The sequence below is a fragment of the Danio rerio genome, chromosome 15 (assembly GCF_049306965.1).
Source record: "Danio rerio strain Tuebingen ecotype United States chromosome 15, GRCz12tu, whole genome shotgun sequence".
Lineage (NCBI taxonomy): Eukaryota > Metazoa > Chordata > Actinopteri > Cypriniformes > Danionidae > Danio > Danio rerio.
In genome coordinates, this window is record NC_133190.1 from 1,452,501 (window position 1) to 1,467,500 (window position 15,000).

General features: G+C 38.4%; 2 protein-coding genes across 2 annotated transcripts in view; one reads left to right on the forward strand and one right to left on the reverse strand.

The window, feature by feature from the left end:
- kpna4 (karyopherin alpha 4 (importin alpha 3)) overlaps nucleotides 1–15,000 on the reverse strand; it is a 408,827-nt gene that overhangs the window by 199,522 nt on the left and 194,305 nt on the right. The gene's annotated exons all lie outside the window — the stretch shown is intronic.
- The window catches only part of schip1 (schwannomin interacting protein 1), a gene marked incomplete at its 3' end in the record, with an annotated part of 37,163 nt that overhangs the window by 16,793 nt on the left and 5,370 nt on the right, over nucleotides 1–15,000 (forward strand). Inside the window, 2 exon segments of the mRNA NM_001017906.1 lie at nucleotides 447–564; nucleotides 2,849–3,046. Coding sequence (NP_001017906.1) covers nucleotides 447–564; nucleotides 2,849–3,046 — 316 coding nt within the window.

A 15,000-nucleotide genomic window follows, 5' to 3' on the forward strand; every position in this document is an offset into this window, starting at 1 on the left:
CTCTAATATTTGTTCTTCTGGAGAAAGTCTTATTTGTTTTATTTCGGCTAGAATAAAAGCAGTTTTTAATAGTTTTAAAGTCATTTTAAGGTCAATATTATTCGCCCCTTCAGCAATATTAGTGTTGGATTGTCTCCAGAACAAACCACTGTTATACAATGACTTGCCTAATTACCCTAACTTTACCCTAATTACCCTAGTGAAGCCTTTACATGTCACTTTAAGCTGAACACTAGTGTCTTGAAGAATATCTAGTCTAATGTTATGACAAAGAGAAAATAAATCAGTTATTAGAGATGAGTTATTAAACTGTTATGATTAGAAATGTGCTGAATAAATCTGCTCTCAGCTAAACAGAAATCAGGAAAAATAATATAGAGGGGGACGAATAATTCTGACTTCAACTCTCATATATTTATATTTCTATAATCTGCTGCTGATTTCAGGCTTCAGAGTGGGATGAACCTGCAGATCTGCTTCGTCAATGACAGCGGCAGCGATAAAGACAGCGATGCGGACGACAGCAAGACGGAGACCAGCCTGGACACACCGCTCTCACCCATGGTACACACACACACACACACACACACACACACAAACACAAACATCTATCTATCTATCTATCTATCTATCTATCTATCTATCTATCTATCTATCTATCTATCTATCCATTCATCCATCCATCCATCCATCCATTCCTTCGTCCAAGGATCGATCAACAGATCTATCTATCTATCTATCTATCTATCTATCTATCTATCTATCTATCTATCTATCTATCTATCTATCTATCTATCTATCTATCTATCTATCTATCTATCTATCTATCTATCTATCTATCTATCTATCTATCTATCTATCTATCTATCTATCTACCTACCTACCTACCTACCTACCTACCTACCTACCTACCTACCTACCTACCTACCTACCTACCTACCTACCTACCTACCTACCTACCTATCTACCTACCTACCTACCTACCTACCTACCTACCTATCCATCCATCCATCCATCCATCCATCCATCCATCCATCCATCCATCCATCCATCCATCCATCCATCCATCATTGTATCTACCAGGAAAATAACAAATGTCAAAAGACTTTAAGTATCATTGTGTCTTGAATTACGGGGACACCAGACATGTCCTCATAAACCACAGTAATAGTGTACCTCTTGGTCATACCCATGTCATTATACATTTTAAACCACATAAGCAAGCACAGAAGCGTTGAGTTTTCATGTCTTATGGGCTCTTCAATAGACATATTGAAATTTACGACACGGTGGCTCAGTGGTTAGGACTGTAGCCTCACAGCAAGAAGGTTGCTGGTTTGAGTCCCGGCTGGGTCAGTTAGCATTTCTGTGTGGAGTTTGCATTTTCTCCCTGTGTTGGCGTGGGTTTCCTCTGGGTGCCCTCCTGTCCAAACGCTATAGAGGAATTGATTACCTAAATTGGACGTAGTGTATGAGTGTGTGTTTGAATGTGTAAAACATAATCTGGTATGGTTGGTGGTTCATTGCACTGTGGTGACCCCTGATAAATAAGAGAATAATCTGAAGGAAAGTGAATGACTGAATGAATTCTAGATGAAATGATGAATAAATGTCTTCATGTTAATGGTCATGTGTGTCTGTAAACGCGCATCCACACGTTCTCCACCACCGAGTGAGTGCAAATTAACTCAGAAAATGCTCATGTTTGTATTTCAGTGACGCTATCTTGTTGTCCATTTTTGTTATTTTATTCCAGTTAACAAAATACGCTTTTTTAATCAATAGTTTTAGTCTTAGTTTTGGTTTTCCTTTACTAAAATAGCTATGACACACACACACACACACGCAGATAAAAAACACCCTGCAGTTCAATATTTACCAAATTGTTTATTCTAGCTGATTTTTTTTTTCCATTGTCCTCATGGAGATTAAAAATGTCCCCATATCGTCAAAACTGACTGGTTTTACTTTACATCAGTGGACAATGATTCTCCCTGATGTAGGGAATACCAGGAGCACACGCACACACAATCAGACGGGATGTTTACTCTCCAGAGGTGTCAGGGAGGTCAAGTAAACAGGCTTTGAGACAGCCCCGTCCAGAATGCCCCTGGGATGTGGTTGAAGAGCCATCGTTTCCCAGCAGTCATTGCTGCGAGTGCTTTACAGGAACACGAGTCATGAGGGTCACAGGCCAGAGAAATGACCCCGCCCACACTGACCTGCGCACATCATCATCACACACACATATATACACATGTAGAAAAATACACACACGTACTGTATACACCAGGCATGAGTACACACACACATACATACAAACACACACAGACAAATATGTATACACACACATATATATATAGACACACAAACACACATACATGTATACACAAAAACGCATAGACACACACATATATATATATATATATATATATATATATATATATATAACACAAACATACACATATATATACAGACGCAGACAAACACACGCACACATACATTTATATATATATATATATATATATATATATATATATATATATATATATATATATATATATATATATACACACACACACACACAAAAAAAATGCATACTGTATACACCACGCATCTTTAATATCTTCCATTACTGTAATGCACAAAAATAGGGGGCGCTCTTATATGGTCACTAATAGAAACTGAATATCGACTGGTGGTCATGTCTGGTACTGCACCCAAACTAAATAACACCTAAAACTTATTTTTTTTGAGATGTCAACTTCAAATTCGGAGTATAATTTATTAAGATATGAAGTTAAGAGGTTAATCTTTAATATCTACCAATGCTATCTTATGTTATCAGAGCAAGCAGAGCTCGTCGTACTCGGACAGAGACACCACAGAAGATGACTCTGAGTCTCTGGAGGACATGGATTTCTTGAGTCGGCAGAAGAAACTGCAGGCCGAGGCCAAGATGGCGCTCGCTATGGCCAAACCAATGGCCAAGATGCAGGTGGAGGTGGAGAAACAGAACCGCAAGAAGTCGCCTGTCGCAGATCTGGTACGTACTCTCGCTTTTCCTGCCTTTTTTATTATTATTTTTTATTAATTTATTAATTTTGTTTAATTTATTCGTATGGAAACCAAATATTTTAGAGACCACTTATTCTCCCCACTTTAAAATCAGCTTTAGCTACTCATAACTTTAACTAATTAACTAGTAACTAATAGCTTGAATATATTAGCCAGTGCTATATTACTGTTATCGAAATGTTTCCTTAATAGGATCACAGTTGCAACAACTAAATAAAGCTGTCCAGGTTTGCCTTTCCCTTGCTTTTTTTGTGGCATTGAATTTGTCCATTACATTGTTTTATATATCTGTGTTGGTTCTAAAACACGTAAGGATTCATCTCGGATGCTCAAACCTGTTTATAAAAGCCCAAACTACTGTATGAGCAACATGTGTTTATTCATTTGTGGTATTTATAAGCATTACTTTGCTACAGCAATTCACCTTTTTAGATGTTTTTAGAGGCTACATTTAAAGCAAACACCACCAGACTGCCAATGCGCTTTAGATTTTGATGTCTACTTTACAAATAATGTCAGAAATATGCTTAAATATAGTTTATATTCCTCAAAAAATACACAGAAATAGGGGGGAGGGGGGGGGCGCTTTTATATAGTCACCAATAGAAACCATCTACTGGTCATGTTTGATACTGCAGCCAAACAAAATCATATCGAAAGCTCATTTTTTAAGATGTCAACTTCAAATGTATAAAAGCTCAAACTACTGTATGAGCAACAGGCTTTTATTCATTTGCGTTATTAATAAGCATTACTTTGCTACAGCAATTTACCTTTTTAGATGTTTTTAGAGGCTAAATTTAAAGCAAACACCACCAAACTGCCAATGCGCTTTAGATTTTGATGTCTACTTTACAAATAATGTCAGAAATATGCATAAATATAGTTCATATTCCTCAAAAAATACACAGAAATGGGGGGGGGGGCTCTTATATGGTCACCAATAGAAACTAAATGCCATCTACTGGTCATGTTTGATACTGCAGCCAAACAAAATCATATCGAAAGCTCATTTTTTTAAAGATATCAACTTCAAATGTATAAAAGCCCAAACTACTGTATGAGCAACAGGCTTTTATTAATTTCCGTTACTAATAAGCATTACTTTGCTACAGCAATTCACCTTTTTAGATGTTTTTAGAGGCTAAATTTAAAGCAGACACCTTCAAACTGCCAATGCGCTTTAGATTTTGATGTCTACTTTACAAATAATGTCAAAAATATGAAAAAAATATAGTCCATATTCCTCAAAAAATACACAGAAATATGGGAGCGCACTTATTTGGCTACCAATAGAAACTAAATGCCATCTACTGGTCATGTTTGATACTGCAGCCAAACAAAATCATATTGAAAGCTCATTTTTTGAGATATCAACTTCAAATTTGGAGTATGATTTCCTCAGATATTTAGCTTCTGTTTTCTGTCAATGTTAGGGTAAAGCAGCCCTTTACTTGCTTTTTTGTGACATTGTATATATTCATTTGATTGTTATGTAAATCTGTGTTGGTTTTAACCCATGTAAGGTTTCATCTCAAATGCTCAAACCTGTTTATAAAAGCCCAAACTACTGTATGAGCAACAGGAATTAATTCATTTGCGTTATTAATAAGCATTACTTTGCTACAGCAATTCACCTTTTTAGATGTTTTACTGCCAAAATTTAAAGCAAACACCACCAGACTGCCAATGCGCTTTAGATTTTGATGTCTACTTTACAAATAATGTCAAAAATATGCAAAAAATATAGTTCATATTCCTCAAAAAATACACAAAAATAGGGTGCGCACTTACATGGTCACCAATAGAAACTAAATGCCATCTACTGGTCATGTTTGATACTGCTGCCAATATTTTAACATTCCAATGAACACATACAAGGCTTTGTATATGTTTATTTGATTTTTATGTAAATCTGTGTTGGTTTTAACCCATGTAAGGTTTCATCTCAAATGCTCAAACCTGTTTGTAAAAGCCCAAACTACTGTATGAGCAACATGTATTTATTAATTTGTGGTATTAATAAGCATTACTTTGCTACAGAAATTCACCTTTTTAGATGTTTTTAGATGCTAAATTTAAAGCAGACACCACCAGACTGCCAATGCGCTTTAGATTTTGATGTGTACTTTACAAATAATGTCAGAAACATGAAAAAATATAGTTCAAACACACTCAAAATCAGAGGGCGCTCTTATATAGCCACCAATAGAAACTGACTAGTGGTCATGTTTGGTACTGCAGCCAAACAAAATCATATGGAAAGCTCATTTTTTTAGATATCAACTTCAAATTGAAATTTTTCAAACTATGGAGGTCAATGGTTACAGATTTTCTGCATTATTCAAAATATCTTCTTTACTGTTGAGCAATAAAGAAGATATTTTGAACAATGATAAAAAGCTGTAACCATTGACTCCAATTGAATTAGTTTTTCTTACTATGGAAGTCGCCGATTTCCAACATTCTTCAAAATATCTTCTTTAGTGTAGAAGGAATAAACTCATAAGGTTTGCAAACACTTGAGGGAGAATAAATAGTGAGCAAATAGAAAAGATGTGTGAACTAGCTCTTTAAATACAGTGAGACACATCACATTTATTTCACACCTCTCTGTGTCTAAGCATGTGTAATCTTAGTCTCTTTTTCACAACGGAAACCATGAAGCGCTTCATCATTCTGAACCTGCATGAGCAAATGTCAAATTAAGGGTCATCCGTATCAGTTTTGCTAGCGCGACTGCATGCTTTGAGTGTGCTTTCTTATAACCTGCGCATTTATATTAAATGTAAAGTGCGTGAATGACTCATGACATCTCTCTCCAGACCCCAGCGTCGCAGCGCAGATATTTTAGGGCTGAACTGGACTGTCCGCAGTTTCGCGTCATAAGTGCACAGATGCAGCAGTATTCTGTAATTATGATGACACACACAGCGGTCAGTTTATATAAAAACTATTAAGTAAGTTAATGTGAGATGTCTGGCGTCTTGAGTGTAAACGCCTCTGAAACTGGCACAGGAAACAGCTGCACGTGCACTTCCTGCATGAAAATAACATGTTCACATCCCCTTTGAGACAAGAATACAGTCTGTGAGAATTTATAGACTCAAATAATAATAATAAAGACATTCCTTCATTTATCTTCCTTCTATCTATCTTCATTCCACAGTGGAATGAACCGCCAACTATTCCAGCGTATGTTTTACACAGCGGATGCCCTTTCAGCTGCAACCCAGTACTGAGTAACACCTATGCACACTCCATTCTCATACACTACATCCAATTTAGTTCATCAAGTCCATCCATTTATAAGCACAGTGGCTCAGTGGTTGGCACTGTCGCCTCATAGCAAGAAGGTCGCTGGTTCGAGTCAGGTTGGCATTTCTGTGTGGAGTTTACATGTGTTGGCATGGGTTTCCTCCGGGTGGGTGGGAATGAGTGTGTATGGGTGTTTCCCATTACTGGGTTGCGGCTGGAAGTTCATCCACTGTGTAAAACACATGCTGGAATAGTTGGCGGTTCATTCCGCTGTGGTGACCCCTGATATATAAGGGTCTAAGCTGAAGGAAAATGAATGAATGCAGTAAATATTGTCAATGAATCCGATTTTTTTTCCCAGAGATGGGTTGTGGCTGGAAGGGCATCCGCTGCGTAAAAACGTGATGGATAAGTTGGCGGTTCATTCCACTGTGGCGACCCTGGATTAATAAAGAGACTAAGCTGACAAGAAAATGGAATGAATCCGATTTTTAAAAGTTTACTGTCATTGGCAGATAGACAGGGTGCGAATTATTATTATTATTATTATTATTATTATTATTATTATTATTATTATTATTGCGGTGGTTTGGGGGGATTGACCCCCCTAATTAACACTTGAATCCCCCCTGAAGGACATCAAAACACGATTTATGGGGGAGGTCAGCGTTTTAATAATAAGAAATAGCTTTCTCTGATCTTAGATCTATAGCTTAAATATTAATAATTAAAAATGTATAATATAAACATACATGTAACCCCCCTCTAATGGTTTATACCATTGTGAATGCATAATCACACCAATCAGTCTGCAACTGGCAGTTGTAGAGCACCATTACACATCTTAAGTATCCACAAAACACATTTCTTGTAAAATAAGTGTTTACATCTGCATGTAGCTTTAAAAAAAGATCAATTAGACAGCTAATTTGTATAGTTTGAGCTACAGTAACCTTTGAAATAGTTACTGAATATCCCTCAAAACACTGAAAATGTTTACATTTTGTTAATAAATTAAATGTACCCACTTGTAGCTTCATTTGCGATCTTCAGAAACCTACAGTGCATCTGGAAAGTATTGATAGCGCTTGGTTTAGTCTATGGTTTTGTGTTTATTTGCTTTCATTGACATTTTAGTGGTTTGAGATAATATCATAAATCAGAAATAATATATATTGTGTAATATAAGAGAAAATGTGCTGCAGTTTATGATGAGGGGTTTATAGTGTAATATACAACACCAACACAGACAATAGAGCACTGCACACTATTACACATGCTCAGAACAGACACTTCTTTCACCTTTTTAAGGTTAAAAGTTGCCAGAAGAAAGATCAAGATCCCATAATGCAGAGACAAAAATGGAAAAATAAAAACATTAATAAAAAAAATATGGAAAACTGCTAATTTGCATATTTATTTATGCTTTCTGATTAGAGAATTTGTAGATTTTTAGGTTAGGATTTAGTCAAAAAGTGCATTTTTTTGCGGTGTGACATACTGTAAAGTAGGGCATGTGTGGGGGATTTCTCCAGGCTGAACATGAACCATCAGAGTGTGGCATGAATCAGCGTGGCCAGAGCAGAGGCTGATGTGCCCACAGTGAAACTGCAGAGATGCTGACCTCATGACTTCTGCAGGGAGAGCGACGTTTCTCTGTCACGTCACACACAGAGAGAGAGCGCAGCGCAAAATCCCCAATGCTGCATCAACACCCCGCAGTCTGCATGTATGTGTCCCCGGAGCACAAGAGCAGCCTTATGATGCGTACAGATGAAGTCAGAATTATTTGCCCTCCTGCATACTTTTTTCCTTGATTTCTGTTAAATGGAGAGCAGATTATTTTCAGCACATTTCTAATGTAGGAGGTACACAGACATCAATAAATCAGCATATGGATCTCCACAATGGTGACTTTCCTCATCATACTGAGCTCACAGTTAGAGATCTGTCACCATTGCTGAGCTCCATACTCTGAGTCTTGATCTCTGTGTGTTTTCAGTGTTTAAAGGGGAAATGAAGCACTCAGTCTGGTTGACCTTATTTTGTGCATTGTTTCTGTTCTGCTAACGAACCAACCAGACACAGCGACATTCCAAGATGGCGGCGCCCTAGGTCTACAATCTATAGTAAAACATGCTGTTTTCTGCTAAATGGTTACATTAATCGAGTTTGTTTAATATATTTTCGTTAAAGTGGAATCCAATGTACAAAATAAGGTAAACTTGACTGAGTGCTTCATTTCCCCTTTAAAGGGCCATGAAACCCCCCGTTTCAGCAGGATGTTTTCACACCTCGAGTTTGGAAAAAGTCAGGAAAGTGGGCGTGTCTAGCTTTGTTTGGGTGGGAGTGTAGGGGGAGGAGAAATGGGCAGGGTTTGAATAAAAATGGGCAGGGTTTGGATAAAAATGGGCAGGGTTTGGATAAAATTGGGCAGGGTTTGGATAAAAATGGGCAGGGTTTGAATAAAAATGGGCAGGGTTTGAATACAAATGGGCAGGGTTTGGATAAAAATGGGCAGGGTTTGGATAAAATTGGGCAGGGTTTGGATAAAAATGGGCAGGGTTTAAATAAAATTGGGCAAGGTTTGAATAAAAATGGGCAGGGTTTGAATAAAAATGGGCAGGGTTTGAATAAAAATGGGCAGGGTTTGGATAAAAATGGGCAGGGTTTGGATACAGATGGGCAGGGTTTGAATAAAAATGGGCAGGGTTTGAATAAAAATGGGCAGGGTTTGAATATAAACGGGCAGGGTTTGGATACAGATGGCCAGGTTTTGTATAAAAATGGGCAGGGTTTGAATAAAAATGGGCAGGGTTTGAATATAAACGGGCAGGGTTTGGATACAGATGGCCAGGTTTTGTATAAAAATGGGCAGGGTTTGTATAAAAAATGGGCAGGGTTTTAATAAAAATGGGCTGGGTTTGTATAAAAATGGGCAGGGTTTGAATACAAATGGGCAGGGTTTTGGATACAGATGGGCAGGGTTTGAATAAAAATGGGCAGGGTTTGAATAAAAATGGGCAGGGTTTGGATAAAAATGGGCAGGGTTTGAATAAAAATGGGCAGGGTTTGAATAAAATGGGCAGGGTTTGGATAAAAATGGGCAGGGTTTGAATAAAAATGGGTTTGGATAAAAATGGGCAGGGTTTGAATAAAAATGGGCAGGGTTTGAATAAAAATGGGCAGTGTTTGAATAAAAATGGGCAGGGTTTGAATAAAAATGGGCAGGGTTTGGATTAAAAATGGGCAGGGTTTGAATAAAAATGGGCAGGGTTTGAATAAAATGGGCAGGGTTTGGATAAAAATGGGCAGGGTTTGAATAAAAATGGGCAGGGTTTGAATAAAAATGGGCAGGGTTTGGATTAAAAATGGGCAGGGTTTGAATAAAAATGGGCAGGGTTTGAATAAAATGGGCAGGGTTTGGATAAAAATGGGCAGGGTTTGAATAAAAATGGGCAGGGTTTGAATAAAAATGGGCAGTGTTTGAATAAAAATGGGCAGGGTTTGAATAAAAATGGGCAGGGTTTGGATTAAAAATGGGCAGGGTTTGAATAAAATGGGCAGGGTTTGAATAAAAATGGGCAGGGTTTGAATAAAAATGGGCAGGGTTTGAATAAAAATGGGCAGGGTTTGGATTAAAAATGGGCAGGGTTTGAATAAAAATGGGCAGAGTTTGGATAAAAATGGGCAGGGTTTGAATAAAAATGGGAGTTGCCATTTGGGCACGCGCTTCTGACCGAGTACAAACAAACACACACGCAGTGGAGACAGTGTGTTTAATGAGGGTGGGATGTTTGATACCGCACGTCGTATAAGAGAAAAAGCCTCTGCATTTCTCTGTAACTCAGATGCACTCAGGAGGTCAGAAAGCCGTGTGTGTGTAGACTATCCTGTCACAAAATGCGGCGAAAATTCTACACGACGGTCGGCAATAGTTTGCTTACAGTGTTCACGTGTTTACACACTGAGAGCAGCATTTACAGCGGATCTTTCAATATTGCAGTGATATTAACGTACTGTAAACTGAGTAACTTAGAAATCATTTTGACTAAGGTCTGTCTTTAAACACTGAAGGAGTACTGCTGAGCATACCAACTATAACTTTGCCATCTGAACGAACAAAGAAAGGGCGCTGATCACACACCCTTACCGAATCTGTAGACAGGATAATCAACACATACTGGAGCTGCGTCTTTATTAAGAGGAGACGAGCAGCAAATCCGGATCTCACCATTGATGAGAAATGCTCTCGAGTAAAAAATGTTTCAAACAAGCGCATTTCTGCCGCACGTCGCGTCTACGGATCCACACGTGAGTCCAGCAGTGCTCTTATAGAGAAAAAATTAAACACAACCTTCACATTATGAAAGCAACACTGGCGACCCGTATCTCCAAATAATTCTTATTCTTCTCCCACAACTTTTGGCAACACGACGTGTGTCGTTTCTCTGCCGTCTGAACACTGTTTCAGGTACAGTCTAAGAAAGCTAGCATGCATACTAATGAAGTTGCAGCACATACACAATAGAGCGCGCTGATTGGTTTGAACCAAGCCTTACTCATGAATGAATGCAACACACTCAGAGACGTAATACGGGACGCCCTAGTACAGACGTCCAGTCTCCACGCTGGAATACACACTAATATCTCAGGGCCGTGATGCAACTTCAAAAATTCGTTTCAAACCTGAAGTACGAATTTGCTCGAAATAACGCAAAAACTATCAATTTACACTTTTTAATGAGAAATATGTGTCCTAATATTGTTTATAGCAGTGTGGGACACATATATGACTGTCAACAGCTCAAACACATGTGTTCTGGTGTTTCGTGACCCTTTAAAGTGTTACAGTGTGTTTTAAAACCTGCCCAAACTTTGCTGGATCTCAATAAGCAGAGTCTGAGGATTACTATTATTAGAAAAAGGAGAACATGCAAACATCACACAGAAACGCCAACTGACCCAGCCGGGACTCGAACTAGCGACCTTCTTACTGTGAGGCGACAGCACTAGCTACTGCGCCACTGCTTCGCCCAGATTAGTCAATCAAAATACTGTACATCACATTTCTTCTCGATCTTCTTGCAGTAGCACAGCAGCCAAAGAGAAACTAATATGAGCACTCGAGAGTTCACCACAACGGTGACGATTGAGTAAATTCAATCAAAATAAAACAATGAAAAAAACAAACAATCGCTCTAATTACGTTTGTAGACGCCTGACAGTCATAAAGTCAAACAGGTGAGTAATAAGTGAAGCTTCTAGCTGAAATAAAACAAATAAGACTTTCTGCAGACGAACAAATATTATCAGACATACTGTGAAAAATTCTTTGCCCTGTTAAACATCATTTTGGAAATATTTAAAAAAGAATAAATAATTCAAAGCGGGGCGAATAACTCCGAGTTTAACTACAAATAAAGTCTATAAAGCTTTAAAAAACTATTATTATTATTATCTGGTGGAGCTCAGGTCTGTCTTAAAGGGACAGTCACCCAAAAATTTAAATTCTGTCATCGTTTAATCTCCCTTCACTTGTCTCACACATGTTTGACTTTCTTTCTTCTGTTAAACGCAAAGTTTGACTTCCATAGTGTTTGTATTGTGCGGATTCATTGCTTAGTTAGTAATCTGATTGCCTCCAGTGTTATTTTGAGGTGTTGGTTGACCATTGGGGATTTCGCAGTTTAGGGGATCTGTTCTCCAGTCGCCACGGCTCAGATCTGCTCATGTCAACCTTAGTCAGACCAAAACTGAGCTCTGGCTTAGAAAATTCCTTGGAAACACTCGGTTGATCTTAAAGAGGCAGCGGTGATGCTGTTCCTCCCGGTGTCAGCGGGACATCACATTATTAGATCATCGCAAAACCCCACACCAACACTCTGGAGGAAGCTATAACATCTAAATCTTTAACATCAACGACAGCTTGTACAGTCAATACAGTGAGGCTGTTCAGACGCTATACTGTATATGTTATAAAGAAGAGCTTTGCGCATGCCAATCTTCTACTGTCCAGTTTTGGTGAGTCTGTGTGAATTGTAGCCTCAGTTTCCTGTTCTTAGCTGACAGGAGCGGCACCCGGTGTGCTCTTCTGCTGCTGTAGCCCATCCGCCTCAAGGTTGGACGTGTTGTGTGTTCAGAGATGCTCTTCTGCAGAGCTCGGTTGTAACGAGTGCTTATTTGAGTTACTGTTGCCTTTCTATCAGCTGGAACCAGTCTGGCCATTCTCCTCTGGCCTCATCAACAAGGCATTTGCGCCTACAGAACTGCCGCTCACTGGATATTTCCTCTTTGTCTGACCATTATCTGTACACGCTAGAGATGGTTGTGCGTGAAAATCCCAGTAGATCAGCAGTTTCTGAAATACTCAGAGCAGCCCGTCTGGCACCAACAACCATGCCACATTCAAAGTCACTTAAATCCCCTTTCTTCCCCATTCTGATGCTCGCTCTGAACTGCAGCAGATTGTCTTGACCATGTCTACATGTCTAAATGCAGTGAGGTGCTGCCATGTGATTGGCTGATTAGAAATGTGCGTTAACGAGCAGTTGGACTGGTGTACCTAATAAAGTGGCCGGTGGGTGTACGCCAGCCAAAGTACCAAACAAAGTTTTGGTTATTTTCCAAACTTTTCTCAAAAGCAAAGGATCTTTCTATTTTCGCGTCACTTACTGTAAATTACTGCAGGTAAGACCACTTTTCGCTCTTCAAATAATGACACATGCATTTATTTTTTTGTGTCTGCATTACTGCAGTTCACTCTAAAACAGGGTCCATTAAACACCACATGGCCACAAGTGATGTTGTCATGATGTTATGCTAGTCTATAAGCCTGTCTTAAAGGGACAGTTCAACCAAAATTAAAAATTCTGCCATCATTTAATCTCCCTGGGGTGACACGGTGACACGTTTCTGCGTGGAGTTAGCATGTTCTCCCAGTGTTGGTGTGGGTTTCCTCCGGGTGCTCCGGTTTCCCCCACAGTCCAAACACATGCGCTATAGGGGAACTGATGAACTTAACTAGTTGTAGTGTATGAGTGTGTGTGAATGAGAGTGTATGGATGTTTCCCAGTACTGGGTTGCAGCTGGAAGAGCATCCGCTGTGTAATATGTATGCTGGAATAGTTAGCAGTTCATTCCGCTGTGGTGACCCCTGATGAATAAAGGGACTAAGCCAGGAGTCGGAACCTTTATTCAGCATGATGTTTTTAGCACATGCATTTTTAAGAGTCATTTGGATGTCTATATCTCAAGATGCCTCTTTAAAAATGCATTTGCTTCTGTTTTACTATAAATTACTAAACACTACTAATACTGTATTATTATTTATATCACTGTAAATAATACAGGTTTTAACAAAACCTTAATTTATGTCCATGCACAACTCAAAAATAAACTAATATGAAGCATCACATGGGCGACGCAGTGGCGCAGTTGGTAGTGCTGTCGCCTCACAGCAAGAAGGTAGCTGGGTCGCTGGTTTAATCCTTGGCTCAGTTGGAATTTCTGTGTGGAGTTTGCATGTTCTCCCTGCGTTCGCGTGGGTTTCCTCCGGGTGCTCTGGTTTCCCCCACAATCCAAACACATGTGGTACAGGTGAATTGGGTAGGCTAAATTGTACATAGTGTATGAGTGTGTGTGTGGGTGTTTCCCAGAGATGAGTTGCGGCTGGAAGGGCATCTGCTGCCTAAAAGCGTGCTGGATAAGTTGGCGGTTCATTCCGCTGTGGTGACCCCGGATTAATAAAGGGACTAAGCCGACAAGAAAACGAATGAATGAAGCATCACATGTTGAGCAAGTCCCTGAATGAAGAAAGAACAATTTAGACTACTTTTATTTTCACCACTCATGAATGTTGCTTGAATTTAGGTTGCCATAAACAAATGTAAGATTTACATTGGTCGAAACGTCCTTTTATTATTAACTGGGTTCTTGTTAGTTTTGCTATTTAAAAAAAATTGCAATAAAAGGCGATTGTAATTGTATTTTTGATAGGACACTGAATTTTAGTGATGGTTATTAACGATAAAATAATATTGAAGGAAAAAATCCTCTGAATTTTGTGATATCTGGGAGGCGTTTTTAAACTTTGTAAATAGCTGAGATATTGAAGAAGCTCTGGAAGTCTGAAGTTGTGGAATGTTAATTGGTGCTTGATTAGAATTATTTTTAATTTTTTTTATTTATTTATTTATCATAATTTTATATATATATATATATATATATATAATATATATATAATAATTTTTTATTATTATTAATTAATTAATTTAATATAATATTATTTTTATTTTAAATGATTTTTTAATAAGGATTATTATTTTATTTTGTTTTTTTTCCTAAGCCTGTCTAGTGTAAGTTGTGAGTATTGGGGTTTGAATTATTGTAAAATCTTGAAAAAACTCAATAAAGACTTGTTATAAAAATAATAATAATAATAAAGGAAGACAGCTGGAGAGCCACGTATTTTTGGCCAGAGAGCCACATGTGGCTCGAGATCCATAGGTTCCCTACCACTGGACTAAGCTAGGAAAATGAATTTAATCTCCCTTCACTCGTCACATTGACTTTCTGATTTCTGTTGAACACAAAATAAAACATTTGTAAGAATGATGGACACCACTGACTTCCATAGCATGTGTTTCTCCTACTGTGGAAGTC